This window comes from Clinocottus analis, unplaced genomic scaffold (assembly GCF_023055335.1).
Source record: "Clinocottus analis isolate CAN_PGR_092001 unplaced genomic scaffold, fCliAna1.0.p SCAF_6, whole genome shotgun sequence".
Taxonomy (NCBI): Eukaryota; Metazoa; Chordata; class Actinopteri; order Perciformes; family Cottidae; genus Clinocottus; species Clinocottus analis.
Window position 1 is genome coordinate 7,017,934 of NW_027176218.1, and position 22,198 is coordinate 7,040,131.

At 41.7% G+C, this 22,198-nt stretch overlaps 1 protein-coding gene across 1 annotated transcript; it reads left to right on the forward strand.

Moving 5' to 3' along the window:
- The first annotated feature begins 930 nt into the window (after positions 1-930).
- LOC137803856 (LHFPL tetraspan subfamily member 3 protein-like) lies at positions 931-21,405 on the forward strand. Its single transcript, XM_068602655.1, has 4 exons — positions 931-2,238; positions 17,023-17,259; positions 19,371-19,399; positions 19,966-21,405. Exons 1-3 carry the CDS (start codon positions 1,812-1,814, stop codon positions 19,385-19,387), a joined length of 681 nt encoding a protein of 226 aa, XP_068458756.1. The 5' UTR covers positions 931-1,811; the 3' UTR covers positions 19,388-19,399; positions 19,966-21,405.
- The last annotated feature ends 793 nt before the right edge of the window (positions 21,406-22,198 follow it).

Below are 22,198 nucleotides of genomic sequence, written 5' to 3' on the forward strand. Positions count from 1 at the left end.
ACTCCCTAAAAGCTGGCCTACTTTGTATTCAATTGTGTTTGTGTCAGTGTTGAACTTTCACAGTAAATCCTTCAAGGAAACTCATGAGCAACTGATCACGCAGCGTAGCCAGCTGATGGATAAGCAAAAATAAGGACAACGCATCTGACAGACATTTGTTTGGAGTATTGAGCAGCATCTTAGCTGGGCATAGTTATAATTCCTGCAATGTGGTGAGAAATAACGAGGACGTAACACTTTTAATCCACGAAAAATCATCCAAGTCATAAGTGTAAAATGTAACAAAAGTGCAAACGTCGTTTAGTTGTTTTTACAAGCAACCAAAAGTCAAAAGTAATGTTCCAGTTCCATTTCTTTGCTTTAATGGTGGCTTTATGAGTATGCCTTGTTTGAAATGGGTATTTCTTATATAATGAGTTCAGGGTGATATTTTAACTACACTATCTCAGTTGTCTTCTTCTGTTTGCATGACAGAAACGTTCAATAAATTGTGTTTATAGTTTTTGTGGCAGAATTTCAGCGTTGATGTGGGTAAGGAGACAAAGATTATGAATATGTTTTATTCAAGAATATTCTTTTTTGTTCACCATTGCAACAATGTCTTATGTCCAGGCTTAACCCGCATGACAAAAATAAAAAAAACAACCACTATTATTAGAACTGGAAATGGTGGCAGAATTATAACTGGTTTTCACTTCCTTCAAAGAAAAAAAAGAGAAGCACTTCGGGATCAAAGCCTTTGCACAGACACTCATTTTATTTACGTCATCATCATCATCAGAAAAAAAAAGTACCGACTACCCAATGAATTCAGCCTGTTTTTCAGGTCAGTATGAGCAGTTTCTTCAGTGTTACATAACCTCCTGGCTGCAAAGCATGCGCGCGTTCACACGGCAGGTACCCAAACAGATAGCCTGCTGAATTTGACAGGATCTCCCCGTGATTTGACAGAATCCCACCTCTTTGGTTTCTCTTCAGCATATTTAAGATATGTTGTCAGTTCGTTCTTGTTGTTGTTGTTGTGGTTGACGCAGCGTTACCCAGAGGGTGTGTGTGTGTGTGTGTGCCTCTGCTTGCACGGATAGACACGCGCGCATCGCGGGCTGCCTCTGCGTCTCCACCGTCAGTGCCCCTCCCACTCTGACATGCCAGCATCACAAACAGCCCGGAGGTGCTGTCATAAACCCGACAATGCAATCTCGTATCTTGTGTGAATGGTTATTATTGTTGGCTGCGGTCATAATTGCATCCATGCTATTTACGTTGAGGCAACCACATTCAGAGGAGTAACACAAAACGCTCGTCAGTCTGCTGCGATCTATATTTGGCCTTGTCTTACATCCGAGGGGTGAATAACACATCTCTGTTTTAGATTTTTTTTTCCCTTCTTCTTATTTTTCCAAGGGCATCCGTGAGCGACGCGCTGCAGCAGCGATGCGCACGTCTGACGGCTAGACGGAGCCAGAGGGAAGCAGCGCGTTTCTGTTTCCGTCAGTCGTTGAGTTTTCAGAGTTATCGGTCGCATCGAGGGTTCAAGCGCGCTCTGCTTCAGCTGCTCTCCGGTTCACCGCCTGGCTGTAGGATGCGACGTCACGAGCTGCTCGCGCCTGACAGATGTTGCTGTGCTGCAGTTGCACGGGCATAGGTTGCTTCGCTTGCTCTCGCTGTGTGTGTGTGTGTGTGTTTTTTTTTCTAGGGTGGAGTGGGGGGGGGGAGATGATTCTGCAAAACGGCTCGTGCGATAGATGCTAAGTCCTCGCTCTGTGCTCGGACAGATCGCAACACTCGTTTAGTCTTCGGGATTACGTAAAATGATACCTGGATCTGCCGCATCAATGCTACCGTCTGCAGAAGCTGCGAAATTGTACCAGACCAATTACGTCCGCAACTCCCGCGTCATCGGACTTTTATGGGCCATCTTCACTATCCTGTTCGGTATTGTTAACGTGACCATCTTCTCTCAGCCGTACTGGATCGGGGATGGCGTGAACACGCCGCAGGCCGGCTACTTCGGCCTTTTCCACTATTGCGTCGGAGACGGCATCGCCAGAGAGCTGGCCTGCCAGGGAACCTTCACTGAGTTCGCCGCTATCCCCTCCACCGCGTTCAAGGCCGCCTCCTTCCTTATCGGAATGTCCATGATGCTGGTTTGCTCCTGCATCGGCTGCTTCAGTCTCTTCTTCCTCCTCAGCACCTCCACCGTGTACAAGATCTGCGGCTGGATGCAAGCGGCATCAGGTATAGTGCCGTTCCGTAGCACCGACAGTGGGACGCAGGGGCTGGGAGAGGACCCTAAACAGAGGGTTGATATTTTGTCGCCGTATTCACAACATGCAGGGCGGGCATAGGTATGACAGCATTGCACCGTTATCTTCCCAGCAACCGCAAACACACTTACAAGCTAATATTATCTCATATTAAATGCTGGGCCCAAGAGACAGTATGTCTGACGTGTCTAAGGAGCATGATTTCTTTGTGATAAGGTCTCTGGCATGATGTTTTGGGAAGCCTTAAAGTGGTTGATTAATCAGTTGATTAGAGACATGAACTGTCAGTGGGTGCAGCCAAAGAGAGAAGATAAGCAGACAGTGTCCAGTGATCTCTTCTGGAGCTGTCAGCCAACACTGCTGAACACACAGTGCTGTCCATGGTGCTGAAGTGCTGCTGAGGACATTGATTGTATTTAAGCTACAGGTGTAGTTTATCACCTTATTTGATAACATCCTGTTATACTAGCATTTGCAAATATTGCTGATATAAGTCAAGCATCTGCAACTGAAAACCTTGATTATTTTTCACTTTTAGCCCTGAACGATTTTTTTCACTTTTTCGAGAGCCATTTAGGCCAATTAGGCTGGATATTGACCGTAATGACCAGGCCTTGTATTGGCCATGAAGTGACCAATCTACATTGACTGTAGTTTATTTTTCAATGTTTTTTTGCCATCTCCACTGACCTTGGAACATGTATTGTGCCTTTAGCCAGTCTGCGTTTTATCAATACAGAAACATTGTGTGTGTGTGTTTGCGTGTGCATGTGTGTGTGTGTGTGTGCATGTGTGTGTGTGTGTGTGTGTGTGTGTGTGTGTGTGCGTGTGTGTGTGTGTTGTTGTTGTTCGCAGCATTCCTTTCAATGTGGTGTAATGATCTAAATGTGTCATTCAAACAGAAATTGGACTTGGCTGCGCAGACACCATGTTTTTTTCCAAATAAATTGATGCAATGTGAAAAAAAAAATCAATACAGAAACATTGGTGTCTTGACGTTTATTTATTTGTCATCATAACGCTTTCTCCTAATACAGCCCCACAACATAAGTGCACCGATAAAATCTCGGAAAAACGCGTATCTCTTTTTATTCTTGGTCAAAAATAATGTATCTGGATAATATAATGCAGAATTTAAAAAAGATATATGACATATGAAATTGCGTGACCACATCAGCGATGCACTTAATGCATGATTATACTAGTTGTATTACACCTAAGAGGTACAGCTACAGACAAATATAAAGTATAAACTGATTTTTTTTGTATGACCTGCAGTCTATCTGCTGCCAGCAGGTGTGTGTGGGTGTGTTTGTGTGCTAGAGTTAGAAGTGTTAAGGGTAATGCTGTCGAGGTCATGGGTTCAGCTGTCAGTGTAACTGTGAGCTGATGACATCCAGTGTGAGTGGAGACCTCCAACATCTGAAAGAAGTCCAAACGTTGCCAAACATCGCATCTGCTCACCTGAACCCAGTGGTCGAAGCAGCGGGCTTCCTGTTCCCAACCAACACAAATGAGGGGCGATCATTTGGACCGGCTCCAGCCCAGTGTGTTATGTTGGGCTGAATTAATGCAATAAGCCTGTATAATGAGGAGACCGCCAGGCTTTGCGCTTCTGTAGCGAAGAGATGAAAGAGAAAGCCAAGAGGAGAGATCCTGGCCACAGCAGGATGTCGCAGGGATGTCTAATGAGGGAGCCTGTCTGCTTAGCATTGTCAAACTTCATTAAGCTTCGCTGAAGGTTAAACTCACACTGTCTTCACTGTGGAGGACAGGTGGCCCACTGGCATCTGTAATGGGCCCCTTACTGTCACCTGATGTTTTCATAGGGAGGTACAAATCATCAATATTATAGTGGTAAATGACAGGCCAAAATGGTGTGTGTGTGTGTGTGTGTGTGTGTGTGTGTGTGTGTGTGTGTGTGTGTGTGTGTGTGTGTGTGTGTGTGTGTGTTTGCAAGAGAAAAAGAGAATGAGAAACCCTTGTCTATATTGCTGACAGACAGGTTGATATGATGAAATGATATGATTTGAAAAAGTTGAAGCAACAGTAAATAAAGTGCTTTTCAGATACACTAACTCTATATCAAGGCGTCACATATAAGGTTGGCACCGATCTGATTTTTCAGTATCAGCCGATACCGAGTACCGAGTTGATCCCAGTGTTTGATTAATATGATGTATCTCACTCTATGTGACACTGAGGTGATTATTTTTGTGTGAAGCAACAGACTTGACTTTAATACAGTTTTACGAACATTGTCAAACAAAATATAACAAATTCATACATAGATATATAAATTAACAAAATGATTGTGATTGATTTTAAATCGTACACAAGCAACTTGGAAAATAATATAAAGTGCAAACCTTTTTATTGTTGTACAAAATAGGAAAAACTGGAAATGCAAATTCCAGTCCGTAATTTAATTCAATAGATCGGCCCCATTGTCTCCGATACCCAATCCATCTATTTGAAGTATTGTATTGACCCAATATTCAACTTTGGAATATGTGCATAACTTGCCAAATATATGTCATTTAAGTGATGCCAAACTTGCAGCAGCTTTCACAAATATCCGTGGGTTGAGGATGTGGAGCCATGTCTCCAAGAAAATGTTTTCTATGAAGCTCAGGTAAAAAGAAATGCTAAATATTTAATGACAAAGCTTACCACCAGAAAACATTTGAACTCTTGAAATGTCTACCTCAGCCTCAGCCAAAGAAAGCTGAGTGCAAAAAAAAGGTCCTGTGTCCATCCTTCCTGTGATGTACTAGTAGCTTCTTTTACCTCTCAAGAGCTATTTCCATTTGCACATCTGCTCACGTCCATGGCATGCAGATGTAAATGTGTTTTTTTCCCCCTGCTAAGCCAAGCTCAACAAGATGCATGACGCACAATCTCGTTTACCTTATCTCTTTCTGGTACTTCCACACAATTTCACCCTTCTGTGCATCTCATCTGCTCATTTTGACCTCTGTGTTTTTTCAAATTCCACTCTCTTTTCATTCCTTTTCCTGAACTCTCCTCCTTATTTTCTTTTCATGATCTTGTTCCAGTGAGTACAGTGTGTGCTGTCCATTTGTCTCTCCATCCTTTCAGTCCTGTGGCTGGAGTTTTTCAGGGGTCTGCAAGTCAATTAACAAAGAAGAAGGTTAATGATAATTACTTCTTAGTTTTATACCCCGTTTGCCAGCCCTTTTCTATATTTGTAGGATTCTGTTTCTTCTCAAAATGATGTGAGTCATATCTGTGAATAAGCCAGATGTGGGCTTGTAAAGTCAGCAAAAGGTTACTTTAGAATTCATAGGGAAGACAAATATTTAAATGAATTCAGACATGTCCTCTGCTTCTCTGTTGATGTCTTTAGTTGATACTTTAGGCATGCCTAGATTGTGCACACGTGTGTGCTTTCTGCAACATCTGTTTGATGAACCACTCCTGGCAAGTCTATTTCTGATGACCCTTTGATGCAAAACTGGTTGTAGTTTCTCTAATGCCACATGACTTACAGTTATGTGATTTATTTAATGCAGGGAGGGTTTTATGCTCAAACCATTTCACTGTGCAGTCATAAGATTTATTAGTTTTGTCGATTCAATTTTTTCCCTAAGGAGATGTCTTCAATTTACGTGTTGTGTCCGATCTGAGCCGCTCTCAGTCAGCTGCATGCATACTATTGGAAAGGGCAATTGCGGCTGTCCATCTCTTTGTAAAGTAAAGCCAGAAAATGGGGCCGTCATGAGCTAAAGGTGGATGAAGATCAAACAATAGGGATCAAGACAACACAGTCTTGACCTGACACTGGTGAGGAAAGTCAGTGGGGAGATTAAGAGAAAAGCAGAGATGACAAAACAGAGAAAAATAACTGTGAGATAACATATGAGAGTGAAGTCTAAGGTCTGGAAACAGACGGAGTACAGATCAGATAAAAAAGCTCAGAGGGATCATACTGATTCTTTGGGTCATCTCTTTCTTTCTCTCTGAGTTTCGTTATCTGGGTTTCTGTCGCTATCACTGCCATGGTCCATTAGCTCTATTGAGAGGCTTGTTCTGAGAGGAACATTGAAGCCTAGTTGAATGCAGGGGTGGAAAGTGGTGGCGCTCAGCACGAGAGCCGCTGTCATAGAGCTGCACTTTTCACTGCAGCAGGTTAAACAGAAAAGTGTGTGCCAGCGCTCCAGAGTTAATGCTGCAAGTGAGCACTTTTGTCTGGAAACATATCTGGCCTTTCAAGGCCGATTAGTGCTTGACTGAGGAAAAGGGCGATTCTGTTACTTCTGCGTGTTGCTGTGCTTCCTGTGTGTAAAAGCTACACAACATTCTGTTTTTTCTATGAGGAAAAGACATGCACATCCTTTGTCTGCAATACATTAATTCACTTTTTTTGTTTGTTGAATTACAACTTTTGCCAAACACAAACAACGTTATGCTGCAGCATACAGCATCCTAATAAAATGGTCTACAATTGCTATAATCCCAAAATTGAAAATGTTTTTTCAAAGTTATGTATTAACTTGGACCACAATAGGGCATTTGTTTCATCTTCAAATGACTTACCGATATTGTGTGTCGTTCATCCTTGAATGAGCTTCTGCGTGGTAACTGCATTTAGTTTACTCACTTGAACTTAATGTCACCGACCAACGCTGTACCTCATCTGTTTACTCTTTAGATTTAAGTTCACATTGCACCGCTTCATCAAAAGTAATGGTCAGATTTTATTCTTTAGAGCCTACCAATTCCAGAAAACATCTCTAATCTGATCATCAAATTAGCACTGGCCTTTTAAATTAACTTCTTGAGTGTTCCTTGATCAGAATGTGTAGTGTGAATTGGCCCAATTTTATCAATGGACGATATCCTGGTACCTCAATGAACGCTAGACTGTAACGTCCAAACTGTAGCCTGTGACGGGAGGACCTTCTTGCTGTTCTAAAGCACTGAGAAAGAAACCTATTTCTGTGACTTTTTGTCAATGAGATACTTAGAAACAGGGCTCCTAATGTGAGTGACACAGCAAACAAAACCTAAGAAGGCATTGGCGTCTTAAAATGAAGGGGTGAAAGGTAAGCGATGAGGGTTGAGTGATGTGGATGGAAGGATGGGAGTGAAAGGGGGAGGAATGTAGAAACTGAGTAAACGGGGAAGCGAGCAGGTCCGTTGTGCTGTATCAGGGGCGTGGCTTTTGTCACCGAACTTACATATAAAACTTAAGTAGGCTTCAGAAATCTTTGGCTGAAACCCACCCTGGTCGTCTGAGGTAGGTGGAAGTGGAAGTCAAGTGGGAAAGAGAAGTCGGGTAAATTGCAGCGCCAATCTGTATTCTCGCTGGCTCTTTTCAGAGCAGCGCTGCAACTTAATGTGCTGACCCACAACCTGTTTTTCAATCAAATCAACTGGATGCACGACACTGCCTTGTGCACCGATCCACACACACATGGCACCTTTGCAGCAGGCGAGACAGTGAAGGTCTATTGAGTACTTGTGAATCTCCTCTGCTCCCTTTCTGTCTGAGCGGGTTGTCTGTCTTTTATCCCGTCTCACCGATTCCGCAGTTTCATTTACAATCGCAAAACGAAGAACAATCAGTCACGCTTCCCTGACAGTTTTCCTCACGTCTACACAGGTAATGTGTTTTCAGATCACCTGCAACCTGCATTAACAGCCTTCCAGCACTACATTTTTGTAATTGGAAAAACATACAGCCTGTTGAACCATCTAATTATAGCCAGCTGGAGGCATCGGGGAACCATCATGCTGCTCACAGTCACTGCTGATGGTGGGTAGCAGGTGGAGAGGACGGATGATGGATATGCACACACACACACACACACACACACACACACACACACACCATCATGCAACTTGCATCTAGAAAACAAGCTAATTTACATGCATGTACTGTCCATATGCCTTTCCAGTAAGACATACCATGGCTTTTCAAGAGATTTTGCTGGATGGCAGTGTGCTCCTGTTTTAACTCAGAATAAGTCTGAGATCATGTTTTTGGACATCAAACGGTGCAAATGAGTGATGTTTAACAAGTCCGCACTTTGTGAGGTTGGGTGTAGTGCTGTGCAATACAAACTGCAGCCAACCCAACACCATGACTCCCCTGTGTTTTGTGTCCCAGTAGCCCTGCAGGGTGTGCTCCATAGATTTGTGTTAAACCCTGTGATCTCAGAGGTGGCCTGGCTCGGGCCAGAGCCCCGGCTGGGAAGACTCTTGATTTATTCCACAGGGTGGGAAGGACACCGTGACCTATGTAGAAAAAAAAAGGTTTGTCGGAGGTATTACTAATTTTACTTGAAAAATGTGAATATTTCTTCTACCACTGTAGACGAAAAGCATACAAAAGTAAAACATGAACTTATTTCAGTGACAGTAGTTCATAGTCAGTCCAGCCTTTTGCATTTTTTGCATTCCTCCTGAATGCAACTTTTAAAAATGCCCTTCTGTTTTAGTTTAGTTGTGTGTCATGTTTACTGTGACTTCTGTCGCAAAAACTGCATTTTGTGAAGCAATCATGTGTTGCATCAATGATGTCATGTCATTCGAAGGTGGTGTCTGGAGGGAGGATTTATGACATCTTGCATTTTAATGTTTTTTCCTCGTATTTTTATACATTTTCCCTGCGAATGTTGCTACATCATTGGTGCTCAGCCGGAGCCTTGCGGTCTGTCCTGAGAGAAGCCCAAGCCGTGGCTGTTTGCCCCTGAACCGGTGGCCAAGCCACTATTTTCACAGAAAATTCAAAGGTCTCTTTTGATCCCCGTTGCCCTTGCCAATCATTATCCTCTGTGAAGGTACAGGCTGCATCTGGACCTGTTACATAAGCCCTCCACCCCAGCCTGCTCACTGCGGTTTACGCTCCACTCAAATCCTCTCTCTCTCCCCCTTCCTTTACCCGCTACCTTTGCATCCCGACCTCTGCGTGAAACCTGAAGTGCTACATGTATTGAAGAGGCACATGCCTCGCTCTTGTGTCAGCCTTATATCACTTGGGTGCAATCACTCGATAATTTCAGAGCGCACGGTGTCTCTCCTACTCCACGTCCTGCTTATCTTGGAGGCGTTTGCGGCTTCTTCTCCTCTCTAACGCCAACTTCAATCAATGTGTAACAGTGAGGTGCCGTCTCAGCGGATGGTCTGTGCGGACATTAAGAGTCAGAGCACACATGCACGCTGTCTGAATATACACCATTTGGCCAAAGTTGCATGATTTCAAAAAGATACAAACTAGGATTCTACCGTGAAGATGATAAACCACAAAAGATGAGACCGGTAGAAGGGATGGACAGACAGACAGATGGCGCGAGAGATATCCTAGTAACCACTTTTCACATTACTTGCTGAGACTTTTAAACCTGCATGTTTGAATGAATCACCCTCTCCTGTTGGGTATTCTCTTTTTTTTTTTGGATCAGACCACTTGTTCTGAAGAAAATTGTATTTCTGAAGATTTCCTTCTTGCTTTGTTTTATTCCTTATTGTGAGAGTCAGAGTGCTTCACGCAGCCTGCAGGTATGCTAAGATATGCTAAATGTACATGCGGAAAGATTATCTGCAGTATTGCAAGATGGTTTGAAAGTTTTTCCAAGACTTGTCCTGGTAGAGGATACAGATGATTTAATGAAATAAGCCTTGTTTTGCTTCTCCAAATCCTTTAAACTGAATTGATAGGTAAGCTGTGGGCATTATGTGCTCGTTGTGCAGAACATTGCTGAAGATGTTGACAGCAAGGGATGCAGGAGATGCCTGGAAGCTTCTTGCAACCCTCCAGCTAACACTGGGTTTTGCCAGCAACCGAAGCATGAATGGAAATAGATTTAGACTGTGGACAGCTCATCTCAAGAAGCATGATCCTCATCTTCCAGGAGAGATAGTTGGAGACAGTTTTTAAAGTTTATCTTGCTCTACTTTCCACCATATCGCTGACACTTAGAAAATATATTTTTTCGAGAACCGTCTTAAGTTTCTTTCCTGCCAGCTGTCTAAACAAATGTGTCTCATTATTTTAATTTTCACATCCATTGACATGTGTTACAACACTAACAAAGTAACACAGGACACAGTTTCTATTGCACTATTCTCACATTTATAACCCTCTTTCTGTTGTTCTCTTACAACCCCATCAATTTGGGAGAAGCAGACCTCAGTGGTGACACGTTTTCACACTCCATTTAGTTCCACTATACAGATCATACACTCTTAATTGCCCCATTTATCAGGATGCAATTATGGTAGATCACTGTCATTGTCCTTGGCCGTCTTCCTTTGGTACTCATCGACTCGACTTTGGAGCCTGTGTGAAGAAGAGGAGGTTGATGCCGCCCACACATCATTAGAGTCTGGACTGGCCATTGGAAATATCAGGTTAATCAGTCTCATTTTATACCCTCTCCTTTGAGTTCGTACATCTCACAGAAGTAGCTCTCGAGGTGAAGCAGGAACCTTATTTTCTGTATTGAGTTATGAGAATTATATTTTGAAGGGCAATCACAGACATGATTCTGGAAGCCTACATAATTAATAGCCTGCCAGCCAGAAGAATAGCAGAAACACTGAAGAGCCTATAACATGAAGCATTGAGGCTCCCTTGGTAGCAGAGAAATATGAAAAGGATGCAGTCGATCCGAAATTGATTGAAAAGTGATTTGTTGTATCCGGACAGTCGGAAAAAACATATAAGTTTGATATGAAAAGGTGATAAAAACTTCCAACTAGCTCAGTTCCTTTGGTTGTGTGGGACTCATATTTGTTAAAGCCGTTAAAGACTTGTCTAAGTTTTATGTAAAACTGGTGATTTTCCATTAAGATAATTCAGAAAAAGACAAAAAAATTGTACTTCTATGCAGAACGTTTTATGCCTGCACATGGTCAATAATACCAAGAATAGAGAGAATAGAGTTTCAATATTAACACGTATCCTGCAGCTCTGTAGGAGATAAGCTTCAACAAGCAGCAAAACTGTTTCTTTAGGTCATTTCGTATGCTTCAGCTTGAAAAAAACAAACATACTTTTTGGTGCAATCAAGTGCTTGCAGAAAACTCCAACATCCAAGATCAGTATTGTAAGATATTTTAATTTGACAGCAAACCATTAAAACATGCAGAACCAACCTTTCGGTCATTAAAAGTTGAGGCTTTTTCTCCCCCTCCCACCTCCAGTGTGGTGTTCGGGCTGCTTGTCTCCAGTCTCAGCAATGTGAGTCATCCGAACACCCAGCCAGGCTGTCACACTGAGCCTCAGCACTGGCAGGAGTCTCTCTGCCTGGAGCTCAATGCTGGTATAAGAGCAACGCAGACTACAGGCATCGGGATGGACCGTGTCTTTAGGGGTCGCAGATAACAATACTAACCAATTAAGAACAATCACAGGCTGTTTTTGTTTTTGGATGTGAGTTATAATAATGTATTTGTGCGTCTCATAAGACTGCACAACCCTTTGAAATAAACTAGTAAGACTTTGCCCACATCCAGGACACTATTTCACCTGTGGGAGTGTAACAATAGCTATTTCATGAACGCAAACATATGCATATTCATAGTTAAGCCCCAATGGGATAAACACTCCAAGATGTCCTGAGAGTGCCTGTGTCGATTTCCTTTTAGTTTTGACCTTATATGCTACTTCACCAGCCGTGGGCTCATTCACCAGAGACATGATGACATTTCAGTAAACACACTCTATTGCTCACCAGCACCGATATTTGTCACTATATGCGAGGTGACAAATGATGCTCAGCACTTGAGCCACTGTGTGTATTTTACTCAAGAGGGGTGTGTTTACCAGTATATCTGTGCATGTGTGCGATCGAGACTTTGATCTATATGCATTGTGAGATCGAGCAGTTTGGGATGTGTGTACATTCATAATTCAGTTTGCCACAGCTAGAGAGGAGAAAATGCAATCCACAAAGGACTGTGGGAGTTAAAAAAAAAATGCAAATCCCCTTTCATGGCTCCTTAGATGCACTGCATATGTCTAAGTGATGGAAAGAACTGTGCATTTCCATCTACCACCCAGCGAAATCAGTGCCATGCTGACACGTTGACAACACACTCAGCAGAATTGACACTGCATTGACAGTGTTTTTGTAAACCATGAGCCAGATGCACTGGAGATAGATTAAAGCCTTGTCTTTGTCTGCAAAGAAAATATGCAAATCCAATCAAGCTGCTGCTCCGGAGGTCACATTGGACCTCCAGTCACCTATACTTGCAAATGCCACAAAGAGATTATAGGAGGCAATGGGATTCTGTCGGCATCGATGGGATTTAGTTGTCTCTTTAGGAAAAAGAGCAAACGAGGCTTTGGACGGATCTGCTGCCATCGTAGCGTACCGTTCCATCTGCCGGTCTGCCCTCGGACTCCAGCAGGGCTGTTCGCGCCTAATCTGCCCCATCGACAGTCTCCTGCAAAAGGGGCTGGTAGCCAACAAGCTTTTCTCAGTCCAGGTTTCTGCTGACATGGTCACAGTGTTCCCAACAAGAGAAAGAGACGTGAGGCTCAGTCAATGCTGAGAAAAGCTCGGCTGAGGGGCTCCAGCACATGGTAGCCAGTGCCCACGACGTTAGCTCGGTGCTAGGTATTTGCTGGCGGCCACACACACGGGGCTGGAGCATGGCACCCTACGTAGGCCTCTTCTCTCTCTCTCTCTCTCTTTCTTTCTCTCTCTCTCTATCCGTATCTCTCCTGCCTCTCCTTGGCTCATCACAATCCGTCCCTCCTCTCTCTGTGCCTGTCTGCTGCTCTCCAGAAAGAGCAGGAAAGAGACGTAGAGAATGGCAAAGCTGAAAAGGTAGTGTGATGCTGTCAATTAATATCTCGTCTCGTCTACGACTGACAGCTGTATTCTGTCAGGTGTGCTGCTATTTCTGTTGGCAGGATTATGAGCCCGCCATGTATTACTGCAGCGTGAAGTTCTGCTCCTCTGCAGTATCGGTGGGCAAAGCAGATAATGAGAAGATGTTTTCCCGGGAACTTTCCAACATCTAATATTTGTTTTGAACACACCTTAAGCTGAGCTGTAAGCACCTGTACGACCATTTTAAGTGTTTATTAATGTATTATTTGTTTTCCATTATAACGCATGCTGTATTTAACATATAAACAATTTGTTAAATTTGTTCTCCAATTTATTTCGTATTGATGGATATTTTCATTTCCTGTTGATTGTATACTTTTACTCTGCAGTAGTATATCCCGACTGGTATTTGAATGAATGCACCAGAGGAAATTGAATTTAATATCTCCATGCTATTTATGTATTCATAATTCCCATATGCCGAAGAGAATTTTAAATATTTACAAACGCCATGCTGCTTTGCCTACAATATGATGTTACATTAAAGGTTTTTAGGGAAAAGGGACTAGTTGACTGTGGACTTACTGTAACAACGTTTGGAGGGGACATGTGCTCCTCCTATACCCACAAGCTGTTTCTGGGAACAGAAGCTCCATATGTGGCTTAATCCTCGCCTGTGCATCCCTCAGAGATGTTTCTCTACAACAACAAGCGTCGATGACGTACAGCGTTCACGACTGTGACAGATTTGTTTTCGACTCTTGTATCTCTCGCTCTCCTTTGGTCTTCGTCCCCTGATGCTATCAGCGTTTGTCAGTGCACAACTCTCTTTCTCTTTCACCTGCCCCAGAGCACTGTGCGCCTCTCCTCTCTCCTCCTGAGTTGCAATATAATATTCATGATGATGTTGAACCGAGCCAAACGCGTACAGGAGATACCCAGAAGGATCTGGAAAAGTTTGTGTTACCTTTGTTGTAAAAGCATCATGAAGTAAAGAGAAAATACATGTGTATTCACTCACAAAATATCTAATGGCATTTGGTCTGCCATGGCACTCTCTCTCTGTTAAGTGAAAGCTGTTACGTAAAACCACATGATGTGCTTAGCATTTATACTGTTGGGAGAAGCACTGTTGGGAGGATCTCATTTGTCCAAGTGGAAAGAGTTATCTATATCAACGCAACATTATTCATGATTGCTCAGAACCATAACCATATCAACATGGTACAGTCTTTCTTGCTGGGAATGCAAGCCTTTGCTCTCTGATTTGACTTATAGATCTACAGAGATCCAATGGAGAACACGTCAAAATGAGAACACATATTTTCAACATGGCAAGATATTTAAAACGGCTGCAATCAATTATAATAACAGCAATGCATCAAATGACGATTTTAAATCAATGTGAAAAACGTTTCTCAAAATGATTAAGTCCAACAAAAAAAAAAAACTGGACAGTATGTGCTCAGTTAGCGAGTAACTGGTGCACATAGAGAAGCATTTAGGAGACACGTATTTCCCTCCGGAGCTGGTTGAGAAGAAAAACAGAAACAGAGTGACTATTTAACTTAGATCAGGATCTGCTCTGCAGCCGGTCAGCTATACTGTCCTGTGGGGACTTGTTGGCAAGTACAGAGACTTGGTTTCATGTGATGCAGGTGGAGGTGGACCCGTTCACTGTCACTGGTAACAATGTACGTCGAAACCTCCGTGACACCAACACAGGAGCTGAATCAAGTGCGAGCAGCTAGACTCTTGAGGACATCTGACAGGCTGTGGCGCCGTACGGTATATATGGGTGGGCCGAGTGACGGATTATAGCGAAGCCCTATCAGAACCTGTCAACCCCAGGTGAAGTCTTTCTGGAGTAAAACGGGTCTGTCTTTGACTCAATGGAGACAGCAAAAACACTATTTTTTCATAAAACCAGCGCTGTAGTTTAACCTTTATGTTTCTGTGACAGTATCTGGCAATGCCTTCTGCTTCTTAATCACATGTTAAAATAAATGGGTTCTGTGCCAAATGGCAGTGCAATAAAATATTGATACACTTGAGTATCACAGTATTGTGTTTTGTCACGAGCGTCTGTGGTGGGACGGAGAGTTACTTGAGTTCGCAAAAAACAGGCACAAAAAAGGAGGTGTATATATAAGAGAGGGGAAACACAGGCGTAGACCATAAAATAATCAGAGGACACACGGGCGTTACTGATGGCAAGTGAAGGGAATGAAACAATCAGGAGACGCACATGTACAATCAGGGAGACAGAGGAAACAAGACAAACTACAAAATTAAACAGTTTTGTGGTACTGTGTAGATCCTGAATTGAAGGTATTTGTAATATGGGGAATACATTGTAGCCTCATCTTTATACAATCCTAAGATTGCTCACATCTCGTCGTATTACAGACAATGTATTGAATCATAATCACTATTTCATATCACGTATCGTATCACCAGATTCTTGCCAATAGACAGCCCCAAACTGAAATGCTTAAAGTAGAATATTTCACTGCAGTGCTCTTCCATCTGTCCATCTGAGCCAGAATAAGTCCTTGCTTTCTGAACCTCTGTGTGCATATAAATGTGTTATCACAGTACGAGCCATGGGGGGAAGGTAGAGGAGGAGTCGAGGGGATACTGTGCTCTGTTAGGTATGCAGTTTGTCTGCAGCATGTACTGTGCTGTAATTTCTCTCTTACTTACTTTCTCTCACTGAAACGTCTCTCAACACCCCCGGATGTCTTTTGGCACTATTAAAGACTGCAGTTTTACTGTATTGTAACAAACGGCGGTGTGTGGGCTGCTTGTGTACAAAAAAGAGAGTATATTGTTCTGTTCCTTTGGTTGTAAGATACAACTGAGGTCAATAATAAGCAAGTTAAATACACAAAGTACACCAATGTGAGCAACATGCATGTCCTTAAAAATGCAAATTACTTGATTAGCAGACTCGATTAAGTGCAAAAGCCAAAATCCAAACAAGCCGCAGTAAGGGAGGAAACATTGCAAGCAAGTGTTTGGGGGGAATAAAGAAGTGGGTAGTGTTGCTCTATTAATAATGTGCAATACACTGGGGATAATTGTGCAGTCAGCTTCTTTTTCCAGGTCATCTGCTGTTCTGCTGCAACATCACCTCAAAGGAGAACCTAATCCAAATTGAAGATGAGAGAGATTTTACCCCTTGGGCAAAAACTGAGAATGAGGAAGGCTTAGTTGAAAATCTAAAGAGTAAAAGAAAAAGGCTGCAAGAGCTTTCGTGGGCTTTCTTTTTTTTTTTTTCTTGCGCTATTCTGCCGCAGCATCACCTCAGAGAAGAATCTCTTCTAAACTAAAGATGAAAGAGACCCGAATTGCAGATGAGAGGGATTTTGCCTTTTGGGCAAATACTGAGAATAAGGAGCAGCGAGTTAAATCTAATGTATAATCTAAGAAGTGAAGAGACATCCGTAAGATTTTATAACAAAACAAGTGAACTACGTGAATGTGAGCAAATCCCAGACAGTTTTACAGGACATGTCATATTATTTGAACAGCTATACGCTCTAATACTCTGTTGTTGCTTTTGTTTCTGGCTTTGACTGTTGCTGTGGCTGTTTACTGCTGTTTTTACGGCTCTTCCGCTTGCACTCATTGTGTCTAGACGCTTCCCACCTGAGGGAGGGAATGAAAATCAATATGATAAATGCAATAGAGACACAGCAAAATGACCAGAGAGGAGAATATTCGGGCATTTTCTTCTTTTTTATTTCTCTTTCCCCCACAAAATCTCATTATCCTTGATTATCCATTTATTACACTGCACTTTCCTGCCCAAACTCATTTTCGTTCTGCTCGTACCCTTTGTTCTCCCTCCCTCTCTTTCATCCACTCTTCCTCCTAATGTTGCCAGCTCTCTTATCATTCTTTAACCCTTTCTTCCCCTCTCTGCCTCACACTAGGTGTCTGTCTAGTGCTGGGTTGCATGATCTATCCTGATGGCTGGGACAGTGACGAGGTTCGGCGGATGTGCGGAGAGCAGACAGACAAGTACAGCCTGGGGGCCTGCTCAGTGCGCTGGGCCTACATCTTGGCTATTATGGGCATCCTGGACGCGCTCATCCTCTCCTTCCTGGCCTTTGTCCTGGGGAACCGGCAGGACGGACTCATGACAGAAGAGCTGCTGGCTGAGAGCAAGGGTATGTCCCGTCTAATCTGATCAAATGTGATATTTTATTGATCTCCTTTGGGAAATTCACGCTTCGCCTGTGGACCGTGCTGGAAGTCAGAGCTAAGTTTAGAGGAGCACTCCAGGAGCATGTTGGGATTCACTTGAAATTATTTATTTTGAGTGCAGGACAGCTTCTTCAATCATTACGCGACCTTTCTCCTAAAATGTATATTTCTATTCTTGGAGTTAATTAAGTGAAATCATACATATTTCTCCACAATTATCGCTCACACACACGCGCACACACACACACACGCACACACACACACACACACACACACACACACACACACACAGAGTAAATGTATCTAGAACTGGAAACAGATTCCCCTGAATTTTCAATTTTAATTTACTTGTAGAAAGTCTGTAATCTTGTTTTTGTCTGTGTGGTTTCAGATAAATCCCTCTAAATATGCACTCTCATAGTCTCATGGCAATTTGTGCAATAACGGGCTGGTAAAGTCATACACTTAAAAAAAAATGAGAATACCTTAAAGCTTGATTTAAGAATAAACTGCATTTATCACAAAATGCAACTTTCCACCAGGCTGAACATAGAAAGTGTTCCCTCATAGAGAGAACATACACACTCATCTGGCAAAACTCTGCACGCTTGTGTTCATAAGATGTGAAAGTAAAGTTTTGATGTAATGAGCTTTTGATAGAGCCTCCATAGAAACAAACTAAATTCAGGAGGCTATAAATGAATTTCAACATAACCAAGAGGACTGCCTGAGCCAGCTTTTGAATAATGGGTTTATTGTAAAAAAATAAAAAATAAAAATAAAAAAAGGAAATCAGATCAGCAGACATCAATAAGAAACCATGTGGACTCATTTTAAGCACCTAACAAGCGTCTGTGTATTGTACACAGACCTAAAAATGGCATAAATAAAAAAAATAACCCATTTTGTCTACAGACTCGAGCGTGCACTCTTCTGAAATAGAAGAAGCAACATGATCCATCTATTTTACTGTTTCATTTTGTTGTTGCTGAAAAAATATTTAGATAATAATATTATTATTCAGATAAAAGATCAGTGTCACTGGGCATCGTTGCTTTCAAGTGACGTGTATTAAGTCAAGGTTGACTAAGAACTCAACCAGATGCCATCACAAATAAGGTAACAAACCGCATTCCTGTTTTTTGTTGTCGTTTTTTTTTTTTACCTTTGAAGTACCCTTAAAATTACATTTTGAATATTATATCCAACCATAACTATCTTGCAAGTCACATATTTGCTCCCGATTGTAGTATGACTGCACAATGACCTAAGGACTGTGTCAGCCTCCAGTCAAGCATCACGCCTCACTTTCCCACCAGAGGTCTCCTGTACACTCAGGGGATGTGATGATTTAATCATGATAATGGCCTGACCTTACGCTGGTGACCATGCATATGTAATGTACATGCATTACTATCACATGTATGAAGTACTGAAGAGGCCGGGGTCCAAGTGTGTCTCCCAGTGGGAAATGGGAGTAGTTTGTCTGGTTCATTTACGAACTGGTGCACAGACAGGCATGGCCAACCAGCAACCCATGAAACAAAAGGATGGAGAAAGAATGAAAATGAAGGAAAGAAACGGGAGGGGGGTGGGGGGGGGGAGCTTTGAATGCCACCTTCTTCATATGATATAAGTAAACATGCAACATCATCGTGTTATGGTTGATCATCTGCGCATGCAGCTGGCAAATTCAGTCACAGAGTCATAAAAGCAGCAGATGAGATATGTGCAAGTTGTATTTTCTCATCTCAAACTATACCTTTAAATGTCAAATATGAGACGAGAATGAGCAATCTATGACAATTATCAATAAATAGCTTCACTTTGTACTGATGTACCAATCCTAAGATTATGGCTTTGAAGAATCTACTATTTATGAATTATTCACAACAACTCAGTACTCATCAGCTCTTCCCTGATGCCATCTACTGGTGTTTGTGTGCAACATAACCAGTCATAGTGAGGGATGCATGCTTTTGACAATGTGTGAACATGTGAGTCTAATAATAGCATGACCTTGAAAACCTGTTGTGGCAGTTTTATATTTTACCCAGTGTTTTTGTTTTTACAGAGGGAGGCAATGCCTAACCAAATATTTAGGTAAGTAGGGACAAAGCATAATCAAGCGCTTGAAATATGTACATTTCAATGAATGTATTGCATTACGTAAGCCATCACACACACACTGTGATTTCTTCTTAATATTCACTAGTCTCGTACAACAGTGTAATGTAATTCAATTGTACAATCTATAGACTGTTGGTTTGCTTTATCTAAAATAATCTAATAAACAATGCCATATTACAGTGTATGATCTTATCATACATTTAGTATATTATATCATAATCTATGAGGAGTATAACTGTCAAGTAAATATTCTATAAAATGATACAATGATTAATTAAAAGTATCCATTTATGAGTAAATGTGCTCCATTTAAAAGTAAACGTACAATGTACTCAAATGTACTATATCTGCAGAAAATGAGCTTTTGTGGCAGGTATATGATTACATTGTTAGATTGTTAATACTAAAGGTTTAAAGTAGCATGACATAGAGTAAAAGGACCTTAAAAATGCTGTATACTTGCATAAAGTTACTTTCTACCACTGCCTTCAGGACATACAAACACACTGTCTCTCTCTCTCTCTCTCTCTCTCTTTAAGGTTCCTGCATTTCTGTTTTCATGAAGTACCAGTCAACCCTCAACATCAGCTTGGAGGAGGGAGGCCATCCAGGTCCATGAAGGAGAGGAATACTATGGAAACAGCCAGCCTGCCTTTCACATCTTCCTGCCAAAACCCCAGTGTAGCCTACCATCAAAGCCCATCCATTTTGCTTGCACTCCCTAAATCATCCCCAGCATTTAGATGGAGCCCAATACATGTGTCAACAGACCTACCCCTTGCACAACATTGAATAGACCAAGGCAGGGGCAGAGACTGTTGTTCCGTTGTGAAATGTATGGACTACCCACTACCTACCCGACAAGGCACAGGGTTGACATTGTACACCTACAGTATACGAGCACAGACACAAACACACACACACACACGCACACACACGCCAACTCACTCATATGCACAAACACGACTCAACACACACACAGTACATTCAAACCAAACATTTACAAACTCTGTAATTACAAGTATTAAACTATGTTAACACTTAGCTGTGTGTACCACCGTCAGAATGTGTGTCATGTTTTATTTGTGAAAAGAAGAAACTTCTCACTTTTAGATAATATCGGGTTGCCGTAAATCTGTTGTGTTTCATATGTAAAGTTTGACAATGAAATGGAAGTTTTAGTTTATTCATTTGCTCACCCCCGACCCCCTTTTCCTCTTCATTTACTAGAAGAAAAAAAGATATTTAAGATATTTTATAAGACTATTATCATTCAAAAGAGAAAAAACTTCTATTAAAAAGTATGTACAGTGAATATTAAAGATGTTTTAGGAATTTGAACTAAATCCATTCAATGCCCTGCTAGCTAACTTTGCACAGCGCTTCAGTTTGAGAAGAAATCTAATATTTTCTAGTCTGTGGTATCTACACTGTGATGGAGGCTATTTGGACTGTGTGCTGCAGGACTCGTAGCTGCTGTGTGCGTGTGCTTCTGTATGTGTATATGTGTGTGTGTATGTGTGTGAAAGGATGTCTGTGGGCATGTCTGAGTGAGTGTGAGTGCATGCACATCTGTGAGTGTTGTTGTGAATGTGTTGTGTGTAATAGTTGGCCTAAAGAACCAATATGCCAGCCTGACACGCAACGGTCCTGCTGGTTAGCTAAATCTGTCTGTCTCTGTCTTTGTCTCCGGCTCTCTCTTTCTGTTTTTCTCTCTTTAACTCCCTTTTCTCGCTTTGTTTTGTTGGGACATACAGGGTAACATGATGGAGATGGAGTAATATGTATAGTGACTGGTGTGCCTGGGGAGTGAACTCTAGTGGAAATGGATTAGTAAAGCCTGTCCCAGCGTCACCTGTGGATATGTTCCTGTGTAAATAATATTCTATAGATACCAAACAATTATCAAATATTGAGGAGGTTTACTTAGAGAAATTAACGAGATTCCTTTAAGAATATATTAACACTTAATAAAGGTTTTCACTGTAAAACGTTGTTGTGTTTTTTTGTTCGTTTTGACAAAAGTACATTTTTGTTAAAAGGGCCACTCTACCTATGAAGATTGCATCACTGGTTACAGTTAGCACCACTCAGTCAACACTGTTGTACAATGTCTTATCCACTATCTACTTCTATTGAGTTGCATTATGGGATATGTGGGTTTTTGGAGTTTGACCTATAGTGACTATCCCAGCCTCTGCAAGTCCCCCATCTTTATCTAATGCATTGCAAACATTGCTGGTGAACCGCTATAAAATGACCAAATATGGCCAAATTATAACTTTTGTTCTAACATCATTGATAGAATAAGTTACAATTTCTGAATATTAATTTCAAACGGACCACACAAACTATTGCTCCTCTATAATGCAACAGACATACACAGTTAATGTTAAACACAGTCTGACATTTTTTTTTACATTTAAAATTGTAACTTTGAGAGGAAGAGAAGAGTCTGCTGCATTTAAAAGTAGTCATGTGTTTATCAATTGATTTCAATGTTACATGTTTCTTTTTATGCTTTTTTAAAATGCTAACCTCAATTCCTTGATCACATTCATAAGTAGGAGGAAACAATTTAGATGTAGCGGTCAGGCGATACTCGCCTTGTATTTCAAGGCAACACTAGAAAGAAAACACAGTCTCTTTGTGAGACAAAACTTATTTTAGATTATGAAAGATTAACCTCTCACTCACAAGACACAATAGCCTTTTTTATCCAAATCACATGTGTAGACCACCATAAAGACAAGAATGTTACGGGTGGGGGAA

Bases quoted from the DNA above. Each gene is read 5' to 3' on its own strand.
- LOC137803856 (XM_068602655.1), top strand. From the start codon at position 1,812: ATGATACCTGGATCTGCCGCATCAATGCTACCGTCTGCAGAAGCTGCG. The intron at 2,239-17,022 runs GTATAGTGCCGT...GCCTCACACTAG, and splicing joins CTGGATGCAAGCGGCATCAG to GTGTCTGTCTAGTGCTGGGT.